The 22,359-nt window shown below is 40.0% G+C and overlaps 1 protein-coding gene across 1 annotated transcript in view; it reads right to left on the reverse strand.

Moving 5' to 3' along the window:
* Positions 1-325: 325 nt before the first annotated feature.
* The window catches only part of gpr180 (G protein-coupled receptor 180), a 28,702-nt gene continuing 6,668 nt past the window's right edge, over positions 326-22,359 (reverse strand). The window contains exon 10 of the mRNA XM_084347129.1: positions 326-3,684. Within this exon, the coding sequence (XP_084203255.1) occupies positions 3,529-3,684 (156 nt within the window). The 3' untranslated portion in view covers positions 326-3,528. The remainder of the gene's footprint in view (positions 3,685-22,359) is intronic.

A 22,359-nucleotide genomic window follows, 5' to 3' on the forward strand; every position in this document is an offset into this window, starting at 1 on the left:
CCTTAGCTAGCTTGGTAGCTTCCAGACAGATGGGCTTGTTTTAACTAAGTAGGCTCGCTTCAGCTCCACCCACGCGCCACCTCTTTGGCCAGTTTTGATTAGCCAGGAACTCCTGGCTAATCAAAACTGGTGGAGTCAGGTATGGTTAAGGCGCTTCATTCTGGCTCTTCAGAGACCTGTGGGTGACGTCACTGTGGCTCTGTCCTCTATTATATGCAGTCAATGATTGGATTCAGTTGCTGACCCTACATTTAAATCTTTGCTACTTAAAGGGATAGATGTAGTTCAATAAAACACTGAAATCAAACATGAAACTGTGCAGTAACTGATTTAGATTCTTTATAATATGCTGCTTAAATACATAAATACACAATGAACAAATATGTGAATTCTCCATGTCAGCTGTCAGTTGAGTAGATTTTTATCTTCCACCATGTGAAATGTGTTAAAGTCCTAAATAAAACTGCAGGCCTGTTCCCACTGGGATGCCAAAGGATACTAATGAAGTGTGTGTTTTAATGAGCCGCACTCATAGGAAGTCACTGTAGCCTCAGACCAGTCCTGATTCACTGGAGAGTAAGTGTGGAATTTCATTATGTTGTATTTACACAGTGGAGGTCATCTGAAGTGTCCGTGACTGTGGCCTGTTAATAGACTTTGGTTTCTCCTGATCTGCTTTATAACACACTGTGACAATGGCGTCCATGTTTTACTCCCGTTCACACAGGTGCTTCAGTTCATAGTGCAATGCATGGAAAATGAACGTTGGAAAAAAGAGAGGACGAGTCATGCAGTGTGTCTCCAGCTATGTACATACATGCTGTCAGCTCTTGGTTCATGGTGACAGGGAAGAAAAAGGTCTAAAAAAAGCCTGATCTGTGATGTACAGGGAGCACACACCTTTGGCTCACATTCATCATTTTGGATATGCAAAGACAAAGTCCGCCAGTCCTTCTTATTTAGCTGTCCACTTTGTTACCTGTCTGGTTGACCACATGCTTTAACCATCTGTCCAGATTTTATCCATCCTTCCACATGTCCATTTTTCAGTATATCCATCTTCACTTGTATTTGTCCATAAGTCACTGAAATCCATCCAACTTCCTCTGCCCCTCCATCTGTTTATGCAGAGTAATATATCCATCTGACTACATACTGATCAATTGATATACCCATGTTTTATTCCATTTTCTTATTGAACATAATTCCCATGAACAGACTGAATCCTTCCTAAAATTGAGGGGGAGGAGGCTAAGTCAAGGTTATCCAGTGACCCATCTAAAGCAAAACATGAAATATAAACACACAAGTACATACAAGTATATATAAATATGCTGTTCATGCTTAATGGTAAACATAGTTGAATTCTTGTGGTTTACTGTATTCAATTAATTAAAGACATTCTACAATATTTTAACCCTAACCCTAACCTAACCCGGGGGGTTACTCAGTAGGGGTGTTCCAACAAGGGTACCTCACGATTCGATTCGATTATGGGAGCTTTGATTCGATTATTGGCCACGATTCTTCGGTTATTGCAATTTTTAATGCTTTTTTCCATATAAGATTGCTTTTGTCTGCATCTGTGGCTATATTTGTAAATAAATAGCCTATCAATTAACTCAGTTCCTCTAAAACTACACTCATAAAGTAAATAACAAGGTTTTTTGAACATTTGACTTGTATTTTTCAAAGACACAAAATATTTTATTTTATGACTATGTAAACATTTGCACTTTGACCTACTTAACTTTGACCAGGGAAAGCTCCACTTGCAGGAGAGCCCCCTCTATTGGCGGAAAACACTGAAAACAGTCAAGCCCTGGATTTAATGAGGCGTAAACATGTGACGTGACGTGGCGTGAAGCACGAAGTTGGGCAGTGATCAGTGACAACAAAGTTGTCTTCAAAATAAGAGCTTTACATTGCACCCCATTGTATTTTAGAACTGGGTTCTTAGCAGGGGGCTTTTATTTTGAAAGTAGCGACCGTTCGTAGCTTGCCGCTACACAACAGCTGACAGTCAGCAGCTACTAGCTGTTTGGTTGTGTCCGCTAGCTGTCAGCTACAGAGACCGAGGAGACTGTAGCATCTCCCGGATCTCAGCGGCTTTCCAGTTGCTCATCTTTACATCCGCGGATGAAGTGATGAACTGACTGCTGTGATCAGCTGTTTCCTGGTTTTAAAACTCCCGGCTGCGGGTCATTATCGACACCTCCGTCCATGTCCCGCAATTGCCGGCACATTGACGCCTCGGATTGAGATAGCAATGGAGGCGGCAGTAAGTGTACCCTCAGAGGCGTCAAATTGGCGGACCAAAACAGACCGCCAATTTGCCGCCTTCTGTCTAAATGCGTGGACCTAGCAAAGCATCGACGTTAATTAATCGATGCCGAATCGTCACGTGACGCAACCGTGATGCATCGCCACATCGATGAATTGCACCCACCTCTATTACTCGGGTGATTTTTTTATGTAACGTAAGTAAGTTAACCTATGTTATGTGACATGAGGTAGGTAGAGCATCATAGTGTGAATCTTAAGGCCGCTGAGCAAGCTGCTGTATTTGACGAGATGAGAGTAAGAACATGTTCACTGTTGCACTGGGTGACATGTTCCTTCATTCCTTCACTGATAGTTAAGTCTTTTCATGGGATTTCTTGAAAATAAGAAAATATTGAAAAACACCAGCCTTATCATTCTGACAGAAATAACTTTCTTCTTCTCTTTGGCAGTTTGATCCAACTCTAGTTTAATGAGAGGAATACGATTCTTTCCATCCTGTACCTCACATTAACTCCCTGCATAAATCTAACACCATAGCTGAGCAGTGGCGTAACGCTTCCCGTGCTTTGTATTTTCCTTTGTAGTAAATCTATGATTCCATTGTGTGAGTGGTTATAAAAGCCAAGAGCACAAACACCGCATTTCTGTCCTTGCAGAGAAGTTTCCACGGACACCACAAACCTCTAAGTATGCTGATCTTGGGTTGTGACCTTGAGGTCCAAACAACCATGTGTACCTCTGGCCTGCTGCAGTGTTAAGTTTCCATCATGAGTCAATCCTTTCTTCATATTCACTCCTTACATGTAGCTCACCAGCAGATGCATCCTTAAATGTTGATGTTCTGTCTTCATCATGTTTGTGTTGGTCTGTTTTGGCTGTTAGTCCAGCATGTCAGGAAGAAACCATGTGAATACCTTGTGTCCCTCCTCCCAGTTGTCCTGCATTTTATATCGCTCCTCCTGCTAAGTTATGTTGGTTCCGTCTGTAACTAGAGGTAGGGTGTTGCTTTAAATATCCTCCTCTGGTCATTCTGTGACCCCTGCTATAGTTCCCTGCTTACTGGTGGCTATAACTATCCCCCCCAGACACAGTCCCAGCAGAGGAGAGCGGTCTCTGTAAAGTCACAGCACTTCTTAGCTTCTGTGCTTCTTCTTCATGCTCAGGAGGTCTCCCGCTGACTAAGTGGGAGGTGAAAGGAGGTGCTCCCTTAGTCATGCTGATAAGGCATGACAGTGGATGTGCTCAGTAGCGCCCCCTGTTGTTCGTCCTGGACATGGTGAGCGGTAGAGACACAGAGGAGAGAGAGGAGACCTCCCAGTACAGAGAGCGAGACAGGAAGAGTTGGTAGAGGATCACCATGGAGATGGACTGGCAGAGGATCACACCGATAGTCACCACCTACAGAGAGGGAACACAAAGGGGGAGGGTTAGAGACAGCATGTGGAATTTTTGGCGGGGGGGGGGGGGGGTGATGGTTTACATAGCCGGCAAGTTCCAAGTTATAACTTTCCAGTGTATCTCCAAATTAAAGCATCTGTTCAGCAGTGATGATATAAATGAGTCAACGTATCCTATACATAAAAATAAGTAATTAAATACGTATGTACAGGGTCCAAGATCACACAACAAAGTTTTTGTTAATTCCCTGCTGTATTAAAATATAGTAACCATTTCTGCCAATAATGTTAAATTTATCTATACAAAGATTCAGGGAGAAGGTCAACCCTAAAGTTTGTGAACTCTTTAGAATTTTCTATATATCTGCATAAACATGACCTAAAACAACATCAGATTTTCACACAAGTCCTATAAAGAGATAAAGAGAATCCAATTAAACAAATGAGACAAAAATATTATACTTATATGTATTGAGGAAAATGATCCAATATTCCATATCTGGGATTGGTAAAAGTATGTGAACCTTTGCTTTCAGTATCTGGTGTGACCTTGTGCAGCAATAACTGCAACTAAACGTTTCCGGTAACTGTTGATTAGTCCTGCACATCGGCTTGGAGGAATTTAAGCCCATTCCTCCGTACAGAAAAGCTTCAACTCTGGGATGTTGGTGGGTTTCCTCACATGAACTGCACGCTTCAGGTCCTTCCACAACATTTTGATTGGATTAAGGTCAGCACTTTGACTTGGCCATTCCAAAACATTAACTTTATTCTTCTTTAACCATTCTTTGGTAGAATGACTTGTGTGCTTAGGCTCGTTGTCTTGCTGCATGACCCACATTCTCTTGAAATTCAGTGCATTTTCCTTTAGAATTTGCTGGTATAATTCAGAATTCATTGTTCCATCAATGATGGCAAGCCGTCCTGGCCCAGATGCAGCAAAACAGGCCCAAACCATGACACTACCACCACCATGTTTCACAGATGGGATAAGTTTATTATGCTGGAATGCAGTGTTTTCCTTCCTCCAAACATAACGCTTCTCATTTAAACCAAAAAGTTCTATTTTGGGCTCATCCGTCCTCAAAACATTTTTCCAGTAGTCTTCTGGCTTGTCCATGTGATCTTTGGCAAACTGCAGATGGGCAGCAATGTTCTTTTTGGATGGCAGTGGCTTTCTCCTTGCAACCCTGCCATGCACACCATTGTTGTTCAGTGTTCTCCTGACAGTGGACTCATGAACATTAATATTAGCCAATGTGAGAGACCTTTAGTTGCTTAGAAGTTACCCTGGGGTCCTTTGTGACCTCCCTGACGATTATTGTCTTGCTCCTGGAGTGATCTTTGTTGGTCGACCACTCCTGGGGAGGGTAACAATGGTCTTGAATTTCCTCCATTTGTACACAATCTGTCTGACTGTGGATTGGTGGAGTCCAAACTCTTCAGAGATGGTTTTGTAACCCTTTCCAGCCTGATGAGCATCAACAACTCTTTTTCTGAGGTCCTCAGAAATCTCCTTTGTTCGTGCCATGATACACTTTCACAAACGTGTTGTGAAGATCAGACTTTGATAGATCCCTGTTCTTTAAATAGAACAGGGTGCCCACTGATTATCTGATTGTTGTCCCCTTGATTGAAAACACCTGACTCTAATTTCACCTTCAAATTAACTGCCAATCCTAGAGGTTCACATACTTTTGCCACTCACAGATATGTAATATTGGATCATTTTCCTCAATACATAAATGACCAAGTATTATATTTTTGTCTCATATGTTTAATTGGGTTCTCTTTATCTACTTTTAGGACTTAGGAATCTGATGATGTTTTAGGTCATATTTATGCAGAAATATAGAAAATTCTCAAGGGTTCACAAACTTTCAAGCATCACTGTATATTTCATTTACTATCCTGATCCACTCTGATTTTGTTGTGGTTCTTTAATCATCCATGTTGGTAATGGCTTTTTTACTGGCTGCTAGCAGTATTTGAAGAAGGTATTTGTCACGTTGGTTAAGTTTGGATGGACTCTTACCTAAATATATTGTACTGAAGTCATGATTGATCTCTGAGCCAAATATTGATTTTATCACTGCTACTACTGTAGCAGTAATTCAGTAAGGCAGAATTACAGCACAGTCCCAAAATATGTGATCAGCCAAGCTGTTCCCGCACCTCCTCCAGCAGTGACCATGTTCTGGTTTGGGGTGATGAAAAACCTAATAATGTTCTTCCACACAAATTCTCTCCATTGACCTGAACTTGAAGTAGTTACGTGTGTATTACAAATGTTAAGCCAGTCCTCCTCTGTGAGAGCTATATTGGCTTCCTTTTCCCATTTAGATTTAACATACGTTGTGGAGTGACATGAATAAATTCTAGAAACCAATTTTCTGTGCTGATTGGATTTGTATCCATCAATAAATACATTAATCAGATTTGCTTCGCTTTCCTGAGAGATTCTGATATTTTTGTTGAAATAGTGCCTAACCTGAAGATATCGGAAGAAGTCCTGTCTTTCTAGATAGTAGGAGTGTGTAAGCTGCTGGACGCTGTCTATTCCTCTGTTGCGCAGATCAGGCAGTATGCTGTTACTCCTTTGAAGGTCCATTGCTTATATCTTTCATCCATCTGTGCGGGTTTGAAGTCACTGTCATGTGCCACCCATCTTAGTACTCTTGCATTTTTTTCCAATTTTAACTTTTTGCATTGTCTGAACCAAATATTCATGGGGACCTTTGTCCAACAGTTTAATTTCTCTGAATGTATGGTGTAAAGAGATCTATCCCCTATTAGCAATTGAAGGGGTAAGTCTATTTGGCTTTGATCCAAATCTTTCCATTTAGCAACGTAGAGTGGGTTGCACCAGTTTACTAGATATCTGAGCTGTGCAGCCTCGTAGTAATTCTCCCGACATGGAAGAGATGTCCCCCCTTTTTCTTTGGGTGACTATAATGTGCTAAATTTAAGCTAGATTAGAAATCATTCTTTTCCACTCATTAAACTGTTTAGGTGGTATTTCTATGGACAAGGATTGAAAAAGATAAGGTAACCGTGGTAAGATATTCATCTTAACGATATCTATTCGATTGTGCATGTCCATCTTTTCAGATCAGCTATAATTTCCTTTGTGGGCTTCCAGTAATGGCGGCGTGCTAGACAGACGTGATATCCCTCCTCTCCACTAAAAATCGGAAAATTCCTGCAAATGACCTAATCTAGCACAGATATTAACCTAGTTGCTGTATTTTACAAAGTCGCTGATGTCGTCTGCAGCTGGAAAATCGAGCAGGCACCGCACAAAAAGTTTACAACCAAGGATTTCTGACTTCGGCTCGGCTAAGATTAGCAGTGAGGTTAGCCCTAAAGCTAGCGACACGCAGAGCGAGGCTGCTGGAAACACCAGTGAAAACATGAACAAGGAGATTCTAGATGCCATCAAAGATCTGAAGGATGACTTCTCAAACAGACTGGACGGAATAGTGATTGCAATTGATGGAGTGAGAAAGGAAATAAGTGAGTGCATTGAACGTATTGCTAACGCCAAGGTCCGCATCTCTAATGCTGAGGATGACATGGCTAACCTTCAGGCTAAAGTTTGTCTACTAGAAGAGAAGAAAAGGGAGCTTGAAGATAAAGTGATAGACTTAGAAGCACGGTCCAGACGCTCAAATCTAAGACTGGTTAACCTTCCGGAGAAAGAGGAAGGGGAAGACGCTTGCATGTTTCTCGAGAAGTGGATACCGGAGGTGCTGGGACCCACAGCTCCAAAAAACTTCACCTTGGAGAGAGCTCATTGTGTTGGCCAGAGGCGAGAGGACGGTGCCCCCCCTCGGACGATGATTATGAAGTTTCTGAACGACAGGGATAAGGTGGCTGTGCTGAGAGCGACCAGAACCAAAAAAGAAACTCTCTACAAGGGTCATCCAATACGTTTCTACCCAGACCTGGCAGCGGGAGTCCACCAAAAACAGAGAGAATTTGATGGTGTCAGACAGAAGCTGCGCAATATGGGATTAAGACACGGCATCCTTGTTCCTGCTCGACTGGTGGTTACATACAAGGGCAGCACACAAACTTTTAAAACACCCACCGAAGCAGAGGCTTTTATCAGGCAAATCCAAGAGGAAAATGGTAATGAATGAACACTTTGCCATGGAAAGTATGTAGCTCGTAAAGCTCATGTTACTATTATATTACTATGATCCGGGACAGCATACATTAATGACAGTGACTAAGTCTACTGCTAATAGGTGTGCACATCTCTAATCTTCTGATTATCAATACCAGGGCAAGGTAAATTCAAGCCTTAAAGTTTTTAGTTCTAAAAGGGAAAGAGGGAAAGAAAAAGTGTAGTGTGTAGTGTATGCGTTTTGGATTTTTATACTTTTTTGTTTTTTTTTGTTTTTTTTCTCCTTATCTTCTATATATAAGAAAACGCACACTTATAATTTGAGTGAGGCCTTGGAGAAGACAGTACCTTACCAGATACTTGAAATGTAAACACCTGAGACTTTGTGTTGGTTTATTTGCTATACTTTACTGACCCTTTTTGCTGTGCTTTAGGTCTTTCTTGGTCAGAAATTGTGGAAGGAGGATATCTCTGTTTTGTTTTGTCTCTTTTTGTCTCAAGTGTGGTGTGGTCTTCGACGTTGCTGATTTTGGGGGGAGGGGGTAAGCTCAGTTCCAGAGCAACAGGGTTTGTGTGGTTTGTTCACGGGAAAATGTTGACGAATTTCGTCTGGTTTGTTACTTTTCTTGGTTTATTTGTTCAATTGTTTGCATTTGGAGGCAGAATTTGCATTTTATCCTACTGGTACCAAAAGTGATGACAAACTTTAGCAATGACCAAAGAATTAGAGATTAAATTTACTTCTTGGAATTGTAGAGGTCTACAAAATTATAGAAAGTTAAAACAGGTAATGGGGAGGTTGAAAAACATTAAATGTCAAATAATTTTTCTTCAAGAAACCCATCTCTCTACTAATGAAGACATTAGATTAAGGAGGAGGTGGCAAGGTAAGGTTTTGTCTGCTCCTTTTAATACCCAAGCAAGAGGGGTTGCGACTCTCATTCACAAATCCATTCCTTTGAATATCACCAATGTGATTGCTGATAAAGCAGGCAGATATCTCATAGTTCAGGGTGTGCTTTTATCAGAATTTCTTAATTTGGTCAACATATATGCGCCAAATCAGGATGACCCAGAATTCTTTAACAACTTACTTCTTAATTTGTCAGCCCTTACAGGTCAATATATAATAGCAGGAGATTTCAATTGTACTCTTAACCCCAATAAGGACAGGTCATCAAAGGTGGATAAATCCCATAACAAAAGCAGAGAAATTCTACATCAATTTATTAAGTCACTAAATCTATGTGATGTATGGAGAGAGAGAAATCCTGACGCATCACTTTATTCATGTTTTTCTAATACTCATAAGTCGTATTCTAGAATTGATTACTTTTTAGTCTCTGCAGGACTGATGTCTAAAATCAGAGATTGTAATTATGATGGCATCTTGATGCCCCAAATAATCTATGGTATATAGATCCAGGTCTGAGTAGGGACCCGCCCAAATGGAGATTACAACAAAAATGGCTGCGAGACCCAGAATTAATCTCTTTTATTGAGGAACAAATTGATATATACTTTTCATTCAATAAATCAGAAACATCAGCAAGTATTAGGTGGGAGGCTTTCAAAGCTTTTATTAGGGGCCAAATCATTAATTTTACGAGTTCTAAGTCCAAAAATGCTAAACAAAAATTAACCTTGCTGGAATCAAAAATTAAGCTTTTAGAAACAAAATATTATCGGAATCCTTGTTCTAAATTACATCAGGAAATAGTGTTTTAAGGGCGCAATACAACGAAATTTCCTCCTTAAAAGCTATGGATAATCTTTTAAAACTTAAACAAACCTTTTTTGACCAAGGGGAAAAATCTGGAAAAATTTTGGCGTGGCACATAAAAAAGCTTCAGACTGAAAGGGCCATCACTAGTCTCATAAACCAAGAAGGGGAGAGTATCGTAGATCCCATCAAAATTAACGACGCATTTAAAAGGTTTTATGAAAATCTGTATACCTCTGAAAGAGATTCAGAACTTCCAGACCAAAAGATATTTCTTGATAATATTAATTTCCCAAAAATCTCAACAGAGGATAGATCACTGTTGGAGGACGATATATCTCTAGAGGACATCTCAAGCGCAATAAAATGCATGAAATCTGGCAAAGCCGCAGGCCCTGACAGTCTATCTTCAGACTTTTATAAAAAATTTGAATCTAAATTACTAACCCCTCTTTAAGAAATGTTTAGGGAATCTTTCCAAAAAGGAATTTTACCACCCTCGTTAAGAGGTGCATTAATTATTTTGCTTCCTAAACCAGGCAAGTCAAATGATAAATGTGAAAATTTGAGATCAATTAGCCTCTTAAACTCAGACTTAAAAATTTTGTGTAAAATTTTAGCCAAAAGATTAGAAACTTTCCTCCCAGGGATCATAAAAGCAGATCAAAATGGATTCATTGTGGGACGTCAGGGCTTTCATAATGTACGAAGGGTGCTAAACATTCTACATGTCCATAAAGAAAAATCAGATACAGCTTTCCTGTCTCTAGATGCAGAGAAAGCGTTCGACAGGGTAGAATGGGCATACCTGTTTGAATTATTAGACCGGTTTGGATTGGGCAATACCTTTTGCAATTGGGTGAAACTTTTATATAAAGAACCCTATGCAGAGATAATCACTAATAATAATATTTCCAATCCAATTAAAATCAGGAGAGGATGCCGACAGGGGTGTCCCCTCTCACCCCTTTTATTTATAATAGCAATAGAGCCTCTAGCAATGGCAATAAGAAACCACACACTGATTTCCGGAATATGTATTGATCAACTAGAACACCGTATAGCTCTTTTTGCGGACGATGTAATTCTTTTCCTCAGCAATTTAAGTGTTTCTATTCCGGCTCTTATGGAACTTACGAAAAGATTCAGTAGTATCTCCAGTCACAAAATTAACACCCTCAAATCCTCCATTTTGTTGCTCAACTCATTTGAAAGAGAAAACCCCCCTATTCATGCTAAACAATTTAAGATTGTTAACAGCTTTACTTATTTGGGTATTCAAATTACCAGCAAGCTAGAGGAAATTGTACAAACTAATTATACACCAGTGGTGAAGTCCATCTTTGAATCAGTTGATAAATGGTCATCTCTTTCGATCTCTCTAATAGGTAGAATTAATATTTTAAAAATGAACATCCTGCCAAAATTAGTGTACCTTTTTCAGAATATCCCCTTGCTGCCTCCTTCAAACTTTTTTTCTAGTCTTCAAAAAGTGTTCAACTGTTTTATTTGGAAAAATAGACGTCCCAGGCTTCGCTTATCCCTTCGTTACTTACCTTTTGACAGGGGAGGGCTGAAATGCCCAAACCTGTTATGGTATTACTGGGCAACTCAAATAAGGTCTATGAGGTTTTATTATTAATCAGACAACTCACCAGCATGGAAAGATATTGAATTGTTTTCTTTCAAGCCTCAGCTACCAGCATACATATACTCAGATAATCCTAAAAAACGAATTAAAAAAACACAGAACCCCATCGTTAAAAATATGATCGCTGTATGGTATGATGTGCAAAAATACTTAAAGGAAACGCAAACTCTTTTTCAATACAGTCCAATATGGGGAAATAATTATTTCATACCAGGAAGGGATGATGGTGGCTTTAAATTGTGGGCTGATAGAGGATTAAGTTTAATTGGCGACATATTTGATTCAGAGGATGGAAATATCAAATCTTTTGGAGAGCTGGTTGATATTTATAATATTCCTCGTAAGCACTTTAAATACCTACAGCTTAGAAGCTTTATAGGTTCTATTTAAAAGCAAGTCATCAACATTCCTTCTTTATCTTTACTAGAGAAAGTTTTAATTAAGAACCCTCTAGATAGGGGAATCATATCAGAGGTGTACAATTTGTTGTTGACTAACTCACTGGAATCCACAGAATTTAAGTTTATAGCATGGAAAAATGATTTACAGGGCGAACTGACAATTGAAGAATGGTACAAGGCATGTAAAGGGCTCAAACTCAAACTACCAATATAAGAATGGTACTCCTGCAATACAACTGGGTGATGAGAGTGTATTGCACACCAGAAAAACTGAACAAATTTAACTGTAATAATCCAGATATATGTATCAAATGCGGTAAAGAGAAAGGAACACTCTTTCATTGCATTTGGAAGTGCCCGAGGATTAAGGAGTTTTGGTCAGACGTGAGTCGTATAATTCAGGAGATACTTTTAATTCATTTAGCAGTAGATCCTAGATTCTTCATTCTTGGCATCTATCCAAAGGGACATAAATTTAAACGTAGAGAACAGAGATTTATAGACTTGTGTCTTTTACATTTACATTTTGGTATTTGGACCTCTTAATGTTAGTATTTAATGTTGTTATTTTCCCATTTGAAATTACATATACATACATATTGATGAGGTACATATTGATTTTGTTCGATTCCAATTGAAGGCAGGTCTAATAATTCTAAAAAGCTAGTTATGGCTAAAGGTTCAGCACCCCTGGGCTGTGTGTATAAATCCTTATTTTTCAATAGAGTATTGTATTTCCTCTAATCTATGACATATCCTGCTGGTATGGGGATCTTTAATTTTATGAATGGACCTTTCGGCTTGTTGCTTGCGTGTTCTCCATGCCAGTAACTTTTTGGCTTTCGATTCCATTCTCATAATACCTTTTTTTTAAAATGAATTTTGCCTTCATCTCCATTTGGCTGTCATTAATTTTATTTACTTATTGTTTTATTGTGTTTATTTGATTTAACAAGTTGGGGTTGTTGCATTCCATATGTTTTGTTTCTAAATATTTGAATTTGTCCAGTAAATCCTTTAACCGTTTCTGTTTTTCCTTTTTCCTTATTGAAGACCACATTATGAGCTTCCCTGTAATTACAGTCTTGGCAGCATCCCATAAAGTACTTGGAGATATTTCCTCATTGTCATTATACTCCAAGTAGTCTTTAAATTCCTGTTCGATATATGTCTTACACTGGGGGGCATTTAGAAGGCTGGTATCTCCATGCGGTGTCTTTAGTTTTTTTATCTAGATGAAGTGACAAATATACACCTGCATGATCAGATATATCTTTGACCCCTATGTTACAATTTATCATTCTATGTCTCTCTGTGTTGAACATGAAAAAATGATCAATCCTGGAATGGACATTATGAGAGTGTGAGAAGAAAGTGAACTGTTTTTGTACTGGGTGAAGTTCTCGCCGTATGTCTATCAAACCGACCTCATTCAGTCATTTTTTTAACTGTTAATGTCTCAGAATTTATTCTCTTTGTTAAATTGGTAGAGTCAACACCAGTTTGTAACTGGACATCCTAGTCCCCGCCACAAATCAGGACACCGGAGGATTCTGCAGCTATTATGTTGAATATTTTTTTAATAAACGTTTTATCATTACCTGGTGATCTGTAAACATTAATCAATGTTACTTGTTTATGATCAAGGAATCCTTTAACCGGGATGTAACGCCCCTCCGTATCAACAATCTGCACAGAGAGCTGGAAAGTCACTTTATTTGAAATCAATGTTGCGTCCCCTCTTGCATGCCCATTTCTATAAGATAATAAAATGTTTTTAAATCCTATTTTTTTTTATTTCTTGTGTTGAGAGGGATGGGTCTCCTGCCAGAAAATCACATGTTGTTTTTCCCTATTCATTTTAGCTATTAATTTATTTCTCTTAATTGGATTATGCAACCCATTAACGTGTACAGTGACTACTCTATATTCCTGATGTGAAATTTGTTTTTGGTGACCTATTGTGTATCCACTTTATGCTCCCTTATCAACCTTAACCTATGAATTTCTGTCTGTGCAACAGAACTCAGAACATATATAAAAAGACTTCGATTTTTGGAAGTTTTGAAAATAACTTCTAAATAGGGAGGGGAAACCTGCACTTACTGGAGGGCCCCTCCATGTGTGAACAGTGTAGGGACACATGCCTCTCGTCTGAACTATTAATTGAGGCCTTGTTTCTCTGGGAGGTAAACATCTTTTATAGCTTAACTGACCCTGTGACCCCTTGTACCATGAGGCTCCGTCCCTCCATCCAGTCTCCGATTTCCTCTATCTGGACAGAGGAACTTTATTTTCTTAAGAATACAGACATCACTTTGGATGCTTGACAGACATGCTAGTTCCTCTATCGCGCTCATCAGAGCATAAGTTGTAAAAGTTGTAAAACACCACTGCTTCCCTCCCGGAGACGGTCACATCTTTCCTTTCAGGGTCAAGCGAGATTCAGTTGATCATAATTGAATCCACGCTTGCCAAACATCAGAGGACCGGAGGACATCCTTGTGACAATTATATGTTAGAATTGAATGTCTTTGTATTTGTAAATGAGACTAAAAACTGCTAACATTTTGTTCTCTCCTATCTAATTAACACACACACAAACACACAAACACACACACACACACATTTCCAGAGTGAATTCACTCCCCTTCTTTTTACCTAATCCTTTGCTGACAGCTCAGAAATTTACGATGTTGACTCCCTTATCTTTAAATTCCTATGTCGTAAAGGCTTCTACACTCTACCAGATTTTAACAAAGTTAACATAAGTACTAAGCCAGAACCTAATCTTCTGGATTTTAACATATTATTAACCAGGAAGAAAAGTTCATAAAACTGACTCTACCTGCATTTCTCTGCGATGAAAATTAAGATGTAAATTTAATGTGTGAAAATGTCCTGTGTTCGGTAGAGCTACAGTGCCCTCTAAAGGTGAGTCCTGGTATGATTTGGACAACGTTTCAAAGGACTTCGTCTAACACATTTTGGTGTGTTACAAGTCAATGTTTAAAATATTCACTGTCATAATAAGTATAAGGCTAGAACTAAAAGAAATGTGTATAAGTGATTAGTTCTACAATATAATCAAGTGTGTTTAGATGTGTTGACCAAGTTTTAATTTTCTTTTGAATGTTAATGATTTAGTGATGCCATGCGATTTGTGTTAATAAGAAGTCCACATATTAAGCCATGGGGACATTCTGGGAAAGGTGAAACACGATCTTGAAACATTAAAAAAGTTAGTATAGTTTTCACACTTGTTATCTACTCTGAGACAAAGCTGGCAGCCCTGCCCCCAGGCATGCCTGTTATCAGAATGGATAAAACAGCGAGGCACTCCCCTCTCTTACTCTCTTCTTGCAACTCCACTCTCTTACTCTTATTCTTTTTGCTCTTGTTACTCCTTTTCTTTTTACACTCTCTCGTTACCTTCTTTTGTTTTACGCTCGTTTCATTTCTCAGGAGAATTGCTCATGCATTAAGTTTTTCTCACTTTTATATTTTTCGTTGTATTGATTAATTTCTTCAACTAAGTAAGTACTTCAACTTTTGTTAAGTTTCTACGAGAAAGAAGTTCTGTTTTAATTTTTTTTTATATACAGTTAAGTATCATAACCTGACATAGAGGAGGTGAACTTTAATTTGAAATTCCTTGCGTTAAGTAACAAAGGAAAATTCGGTCGGCCAACGGAGCATCCTTTAGTTATTTAAGCAAAGAAGTTAAATTAGTTTATAAGTCAGAGCCTAAGAACCACCACTCAAAGCAACAGAAGAAGACCATTATCATAAGTGAAGACATTACAATAACCGGCTGTTTTAGAGACCGTGCAAGCGTTTTCCAACGAAAGAAAGACTCTTGCCAAGCCAAACCGGCTCTGCCCCCAACGCTCACGAGTGGTGCCATCCCGCTGGGTATTGGACCGAGACCGTCACCCGCTGGGTACCGGACGAGCTGTGCCACCCCGCCGGCTATCGGACCGAGGTCGTCACCCGCTGGGTACCAGACGAGCTGTGCCATCCCGCCAGCTATTGGACCGAGACTGCCAGCCTGCAGTTGAGCGACAGTAAGGCCGCTGGAGACAAAGCCGCAGCCTGCTGACTCCACAAGGCAACTCTTCAAATAAAGTAGGCTAACCATCACTCATCCTGCTGGATTCACACATGAAATATGAGTTGGTGTCTTTGGCTTTGATTCAGATCTTTTGAGCTTAAGAGAAATTTTGTCAGGGCTCCGTTAGCGTTAAATTATTCTCGTAATATTGAAATGCTTAATGCTTAATTTCACCATCCGCACATATTTAACTCATAAACTCATTACTTTAGTCATTACAGGCTCAGCATCTTTCTGTTACCTGTTAATCTTATCATTTGTTTAATTTGCCATTTCATTTATTTACTCTGAATTATTTAGTCAATAGATATATTTAACCGTATGTCGTTGTCTGTGCAGGATTGTTTTAATGTGGAGAACCAATGGTAACTGTAGAAGTCACTGCTTCAGTTATGAGATTGAATAAACTGATCTGAAATTGATTAGAATTGATTCAAGTTAACCTTGTCTTCCGGATTAGTCAAAGAGATAAAAGAAACAGAGGTGGTGCCCCTATTTATTTATTGCTTTATTAATCTCAAGTGATTAATAAATTACATTTATTAGTAGTGTATCTCCTACAACAGATATCATACTCTCGTGAATATTTTCAGTACACACAGTGTTTTTCCCCCCCCCTATTTAACTCCCAGACTTGTTGGTCGTAGATTAAACCTAACTTTCTTGGTACTATAGTTTCTCATTTTAAGACAGCACATTAGCAGCTGAACCATTTAAAAGGATTCATTTATAAGAGCAGTAACAATACACAAACCCTGAACACCTTCATAGTAATTTGTGAATGATCTGTCAGGAAAAGTAATTCACTTTGGAATGTTAGTGCTGTTAACAGTTTTTATGTCCATCAGAAATAGTCCAGCAGTGTGGGTCGGCAGTTCCAAGTAAACTGACTGATCAGGTCGAGCTTATCAGGATTATTATTGTCACTAAAAGCTCTCGTCTACGATCTGAGAAAGGTTTGAAAAAAGCACCCCCCCCCCCCCCACACACACACACAAACACACCCCTCCCCTCTGTGCTCCTTAATCCCTCCCCTCCGAGCTCGTATCGCTCTCCCCTTGAAGCCTCCCGCGACACACCCCCTCCACAACAAGCAAGAAGAGCAACAAGCCGGCCGGCAGAAACCAAATACAGCCCAGCTTTGAATGCGGAGTAAGATGTCAGATTCACAGGTAAAGTTATTACAATGCACGTAAATCTTGTAAGTCATTACAATGTCCACAGCTAAGCTCCACAGCCAAGCTAGCGTAACGTCATTAGCATGTTACAGCTACGTTACGTTACAGCTAGGTAATAAGTTACTATTTATCAACAGCTAAGTTAGACACTTCTAAAGGTTATTGAAGGCCAAGAGACTAACAGATGCTGCCGTCAGCTTTCATCACAACGATCGCTTCCACATTGTGGCTGAAAAATAAACCTTCATGAGCCTCGGACCAGCTGTGTGTGTCCCAGCTGTTGTCTGAGTAGCACCAGACCGCGACACAACCATGCCCGTAAACCTTAATCTCTTGTTTATGACAGATAAGACACACAAATACACACATCGTAACGCGTTTATGATAATCCATCATATTGATTTAGCAAAGACCGGGAGGAGGGTTAGCAAAACAGTTGAGTAGTGACCAGGCGAGAGGTTGTTATGGAGAAATAAATCCGGACAAATAAAATACAAATCCGGAAATAAATCCGAAACCCCTCCGCTTCGCGTTTGGGTTTCATTCATCCATTCATTCATCTTACTTGCTGCTTCATTTAGCTGCCACAAGCAAATAAATAGGCTGATTTGGTGTAAACATGATAGCAATGTTAGCTTGTTGTTAGCTTACAATGCTAGCATAGAGGCTAATGTCTCCGTCGACCAAGTAAACAAGTGCTGACAATACTGCAGAGACAGAAATTGTCTCGACACCGTCTAATAACACAGAAACAAACTAACGGCAGCTTTCACAGTCATAAGCCAGCATCAGCATGAAAGTTATCTGTGTCACAACATCCACAATAAAGACGAAAGATTACCTGCTCAACAGAAACGCCGCTGTATCAGCACCGGGTCCATATCTTCACGGACCTTTCGCCACCGTTCGAACGATGACCCGATGTTTATTCGGTTTGAGCCCTCTTTGTTTCACATCTCCGCTTTGTGTCTTTTCAGTGACAGACTTTCTTTCTTTGACTCTTTGTTGGTGGGGCGAGCAGAGGCAGCTGAACTGCTCAGGGCAAAACAAACCTCTTGTCCGCTTGTAGTTTCAAATGCGGAAGTGGGTCAGGACCAGACGTGAGCAGGAGCAGGAGAGTGAGCGAGGTGATTGGATCGGAAAATTGACCCAATACGAGCGCTCGGACCAGATACTCCTATTGGTCAATTTCTTTTCAGTTTTACAGGCGCTAGAGAGAATGGATTTCTTTGGTTCCTTTTACTCTTCACATTGTGTAGGTAGTACTATTGGACCATAACCACCATCTAAATAATGTTAATAATAATGACAAATCTTTCAAATCGTAGACCATAGCTTTAAGCCCTATTCGCACGGGACTAGTATTACCTGGGGACCTCATGTGATTTAGAAATTACCCCACCACGTCTGTGTTTCGTGCGGCGCATTCGCACAGGATAAGCGAAGTCTGTGTTTTAACTCGAATTTACTGACATTATTCCACGGATATGATGTCAAGGCTCTGCGTAACTTATGCGTAACGATCGCACCTGAGCCCTCGTTGGAGCAGCACAGCGGTTAGATGTGGATATTTTTAATATAATAATAACTGGTGAGCCTGTTGAAAGATAGAAAAATGTTCCTTACCGCATGCTGCCATGCATGTAATCCATCTAATCATCTTTCGAGATTTTGCTCTTCTGATGGATTTGAGCTTGCTCTTTCTGCGAATGGGTCTCCATGCTGTGTACCTATATGAGCCTCCTGAATTTGCAGCCAAAATGCTGTCAAAACTGTCATGTATAATTTCCAACGCAGCCTCCATAATTTTCGACCGGGGAAAAAAAAAAACGACCCCAAATCACAGAGATGCCGATTCGCACGGGACTAATATTATCACATGAGCTCTGTGTTTGGCGAAATATGGTAGGTAATTTGCGGTGGAATTTTTACTTTACAAATTATGGACATGGCAGATTTGCACAGGATTAAGATCACAGACGACCTTCGCAAATATTACAAATTACTAGAGGTCCCCAGGTAATACTAATCCCGTGCGAATAGGGCTATAGTCACCCTTTTACACACGAGGAGCTCAATTGTCATTTGTGGGGTCCACTGGGGCTCGGCTGAATCTCTGGAGCTTTTCCCGAGCACATTCACAGTAGATGCTCAATAGGTGTGGGTCCGGTGTGGCCAGCACTCTTGTTGGTGTTTGTGAGTAACCCTTTCTTCACCAGGTTGTCCATCGCCTCTCCTGCATTATTATAAGTGCCATTAAAGAAGATCCAAAGAAGATCCAAAGCTTTGCAGGCAGGGGTGTCTGTTACCGGAACTTTTAGCATTTTTCTGATGGGGTTAGGGTTAGGGTTAGGGTTATATTTCTTTCTCTTCTTTAGGATTTCTGCAGGATAATCTTGATCAAAGAAGACTCTTTTCCCTCTGTTTTAATACATTTCTTGAGGAACTCCTGCAAATTTTCTCCCTGGGCTCCCTCGGGGATCCCGTGTATGCGTACATTATTTCTCCTTGAACAAGCTTCTAAATCAGTCAGTTTGGCCTGCATATCATCTTGAATTTGTACAGTTTGGAGAAGCACCTCCTTTGCTTCGGCGCTCCATTCCTCAAAGTCACACACACGTTGTTCAACCTCCTCCACTCGGCCCGCTGTGTCTTACAGCTCTGTGACAATTTCACTTAGGTTCTTATTAACTTCTTCCCTGAAGTTCCCCAGCTCTTGCTTCATCTCTCTTTTAAACGTATCACAGAAGTTGTTTAACGCCATCCTTACGTCGGAGCAAACAGCCTTAATTTCAGCATGTATAGCAATTATGCTAGCTTGCAGTGAGTCCAAACCTGCATGTTCGCCATCATCATCCATGTCAGTATCTTCAGTTTCGGTCTTTAGTCTCTTGTCTTTGTCTTGTTTTTGAATTGCTTTACCCATAGTCCCCCTTTGTTTATCCCCCTCTATATTATTTTTCGGTTAGTTGAAAAGCAAACAACTGGTTATAGCTGGGGAGAAGGCCTGACCATCTGAGAGCACTCTGATTATGCTGACGTTTGTCTCGACGCCATACCTGAAAGTCAAGTATTATCACCTTAACGTACTACAAGTAACTTTTAACTGGTTATTAAACAGTCTCATTTTAATACTGATGCCTCTCCATGACAAGCAAACAAGAATGCCTACCATCTGTGTTTTTTAAAAATTTAAAATTCTTAAAACAATCTTTTATGATGGAGTGTTGAGGATGAGTTCAGGAGTCCCACAGCCTGAGGAAAGAAGCTGCTCTGTAGTCTGGTGGTACGTCAGCGAAGACTTCTGTATCTCTTGTCGGGCGACAGCAGAACAACTAGCTTTTGGGGTAACATTTTTTTTGCGTTGTTATCGAGCTATTTCATGCTGTTGGCTTATTATTATTAAACATTACTTTACTGGCCATAGGGGTGTCATGATATTCCAAGTCCATGATTTGATCTAATTCTCAATTTAATCTCAATCTCAATTCATTATCCATGTAAACTTTTATTCAGCAATGACGGCTATGCTATTGTTAGAGTCACGTTAGGATTTGTAAAGATTAACAGATGATTGTTTATTTGCCCTGACACCTGTTTACATTTGGAAAAGTCCTTCTTTAACAGCTTCTTTCCTCAGGCTGTGAGACTCCTTTTCCTTTTATGACTTACTCAACCCAAAAATTACAAATAACTATAAGGACGTAGCCAATCTTCTTGCTGATGGTCTCATTTGCGTATGTAATAGGCATCAGTATTAAAGCAACACTAGGTAGTTTGGACTCATTACTACCCCCGGCTGGTTGAGAAGCGCAATTATCTGTTACTAGTGTCGTAAATACTGTCGCTGTATGAGCATCTCTGGGGAAAATGAATACACGTGAATTTGTTGACGGAGCCAGCGAATCACGAAGCCTCGTTTGGAAACATCAAAAACATGAAACCCCGATCGAGTGCCAACAACAAGCTAGATTCAGAGATAGCAGCTGGTAGTTTGTTAGCATATAGGCTGCACAGCACATTAGCATGCTAGAATTATTCTCATACCGAGTTGGTTATAGTGATTGCACCAACTAAGCTACTTCCAAAACACGACGCTTGGGCGTGAATGTGCCTAGTAACGTCTGAAAATGTAACTCTGTTTTCGGGAGTTACTGAATACAATCGCAAGTTGACGTTGTGTTCGGCGTAATAACTACAACCAACTCGGTATGACAACAGTAAGTAGCATGCTAACGTTACCTCCCGATCACACTGTTCAACAATTACGTTGATTATCTGCATGAACTAAGGAATCTGCAACTTTTCAAGACAAGACGTTCATAGTGTTTTAGTAAGTTAGACATCGTTTACAGTCACTACATGAAAACGTGCAAGCTGACGTTGTGTTTGATGCAATAACTACAACCAACTCGGTATGACAACAGTAGCTAAGTAGCATGCTAACGTTACCTCCCGATCACACTGTTCAACAATTACGTTGATTATCTGCATGAACTAAGGTATCTGCAACTTTTAAGACAAGACGTTCATAGTGTTTTAGTAAGTTAGTCATCGTTTACAGTCACTACGTGAAAACGTGCAAGCTGACGTTGTGTTTGGTGCAATAACTACAACCAACTTGGTACGACAACAGTAGCTAAGTAGCATGCTAACTAGGGCCCGACCGATATGGATTTTTTGGGGCCGATGCTGATACCGATTATTAGGGGGGGAAAAATCCGATAACCGATTAATCGGCCGATTTTTTTTTTTTTATATAAAGTTTTAAAATTTTATTAATTTAAGTCATATATCTACATATTTACTCATTTTTTTTAACAAATGGCTGCTTTTGAGCCTTTCAGACACTTCTACAAAGAATTAAAGGCAGAAAAATAATTTCAAATCCTTTTTATTGCTGAGTCAAGCAGCATATTAACATGACAACCATCCAACATTAGACCTACAACAAGGCACCATTAGCTACTGCTCTTCATGCCGACAGGAAGACCGACTGATCATCTCAGTAATATACCACGGATTTATCATGAATCAGACTCGGACCAGAAAAGCGTTTTCAACTACTCGCCCCCTCCCCCCCTCCCTCCGCCGGTCGGTGCCTCCCCGTCTTAACTCACGTTACTCATTTTGCTCCAGTCTTATCTGGAGACATGCAGCTGCCTCAGTGAGAGAAGTAGCTAGTCGATTACGTAATGTGTACTGTTATGTTTATTCTACCGTTACTGGCACGGCTACTATGTGTAGCAAGGCTAATAGCAGATGGCTAATTCTAACTTTAGCTTGCATATTACGTAGTGCTTAAACGTTAACTTGGCGTGATCGAGACCAACACAGCGGGGAACATCGTGAAGTGGGTTGAATTGAAACTTGTTGACTTATTGTTTAGTTCACAAACTTGTTTATTTACCGTTGAGGCGGACAACTCTCCTCCGTGCGTCCCTGCCGCTGCCTGCTCCAGATCAGTCACTCTGCTG

The sequence above is a fragment of the Pagrus pagrus genome (genome assembly GCF_965226575.1).
Source record: "Pagrus pagrus genome assembly, chromosome: 24".
NCBI classification, from domain to species: Eukaryota; Metazoa; Chordata; class Actinopteri; order Spariformes; family Sparidae; genus Pagrus; species Pagrus pagrus.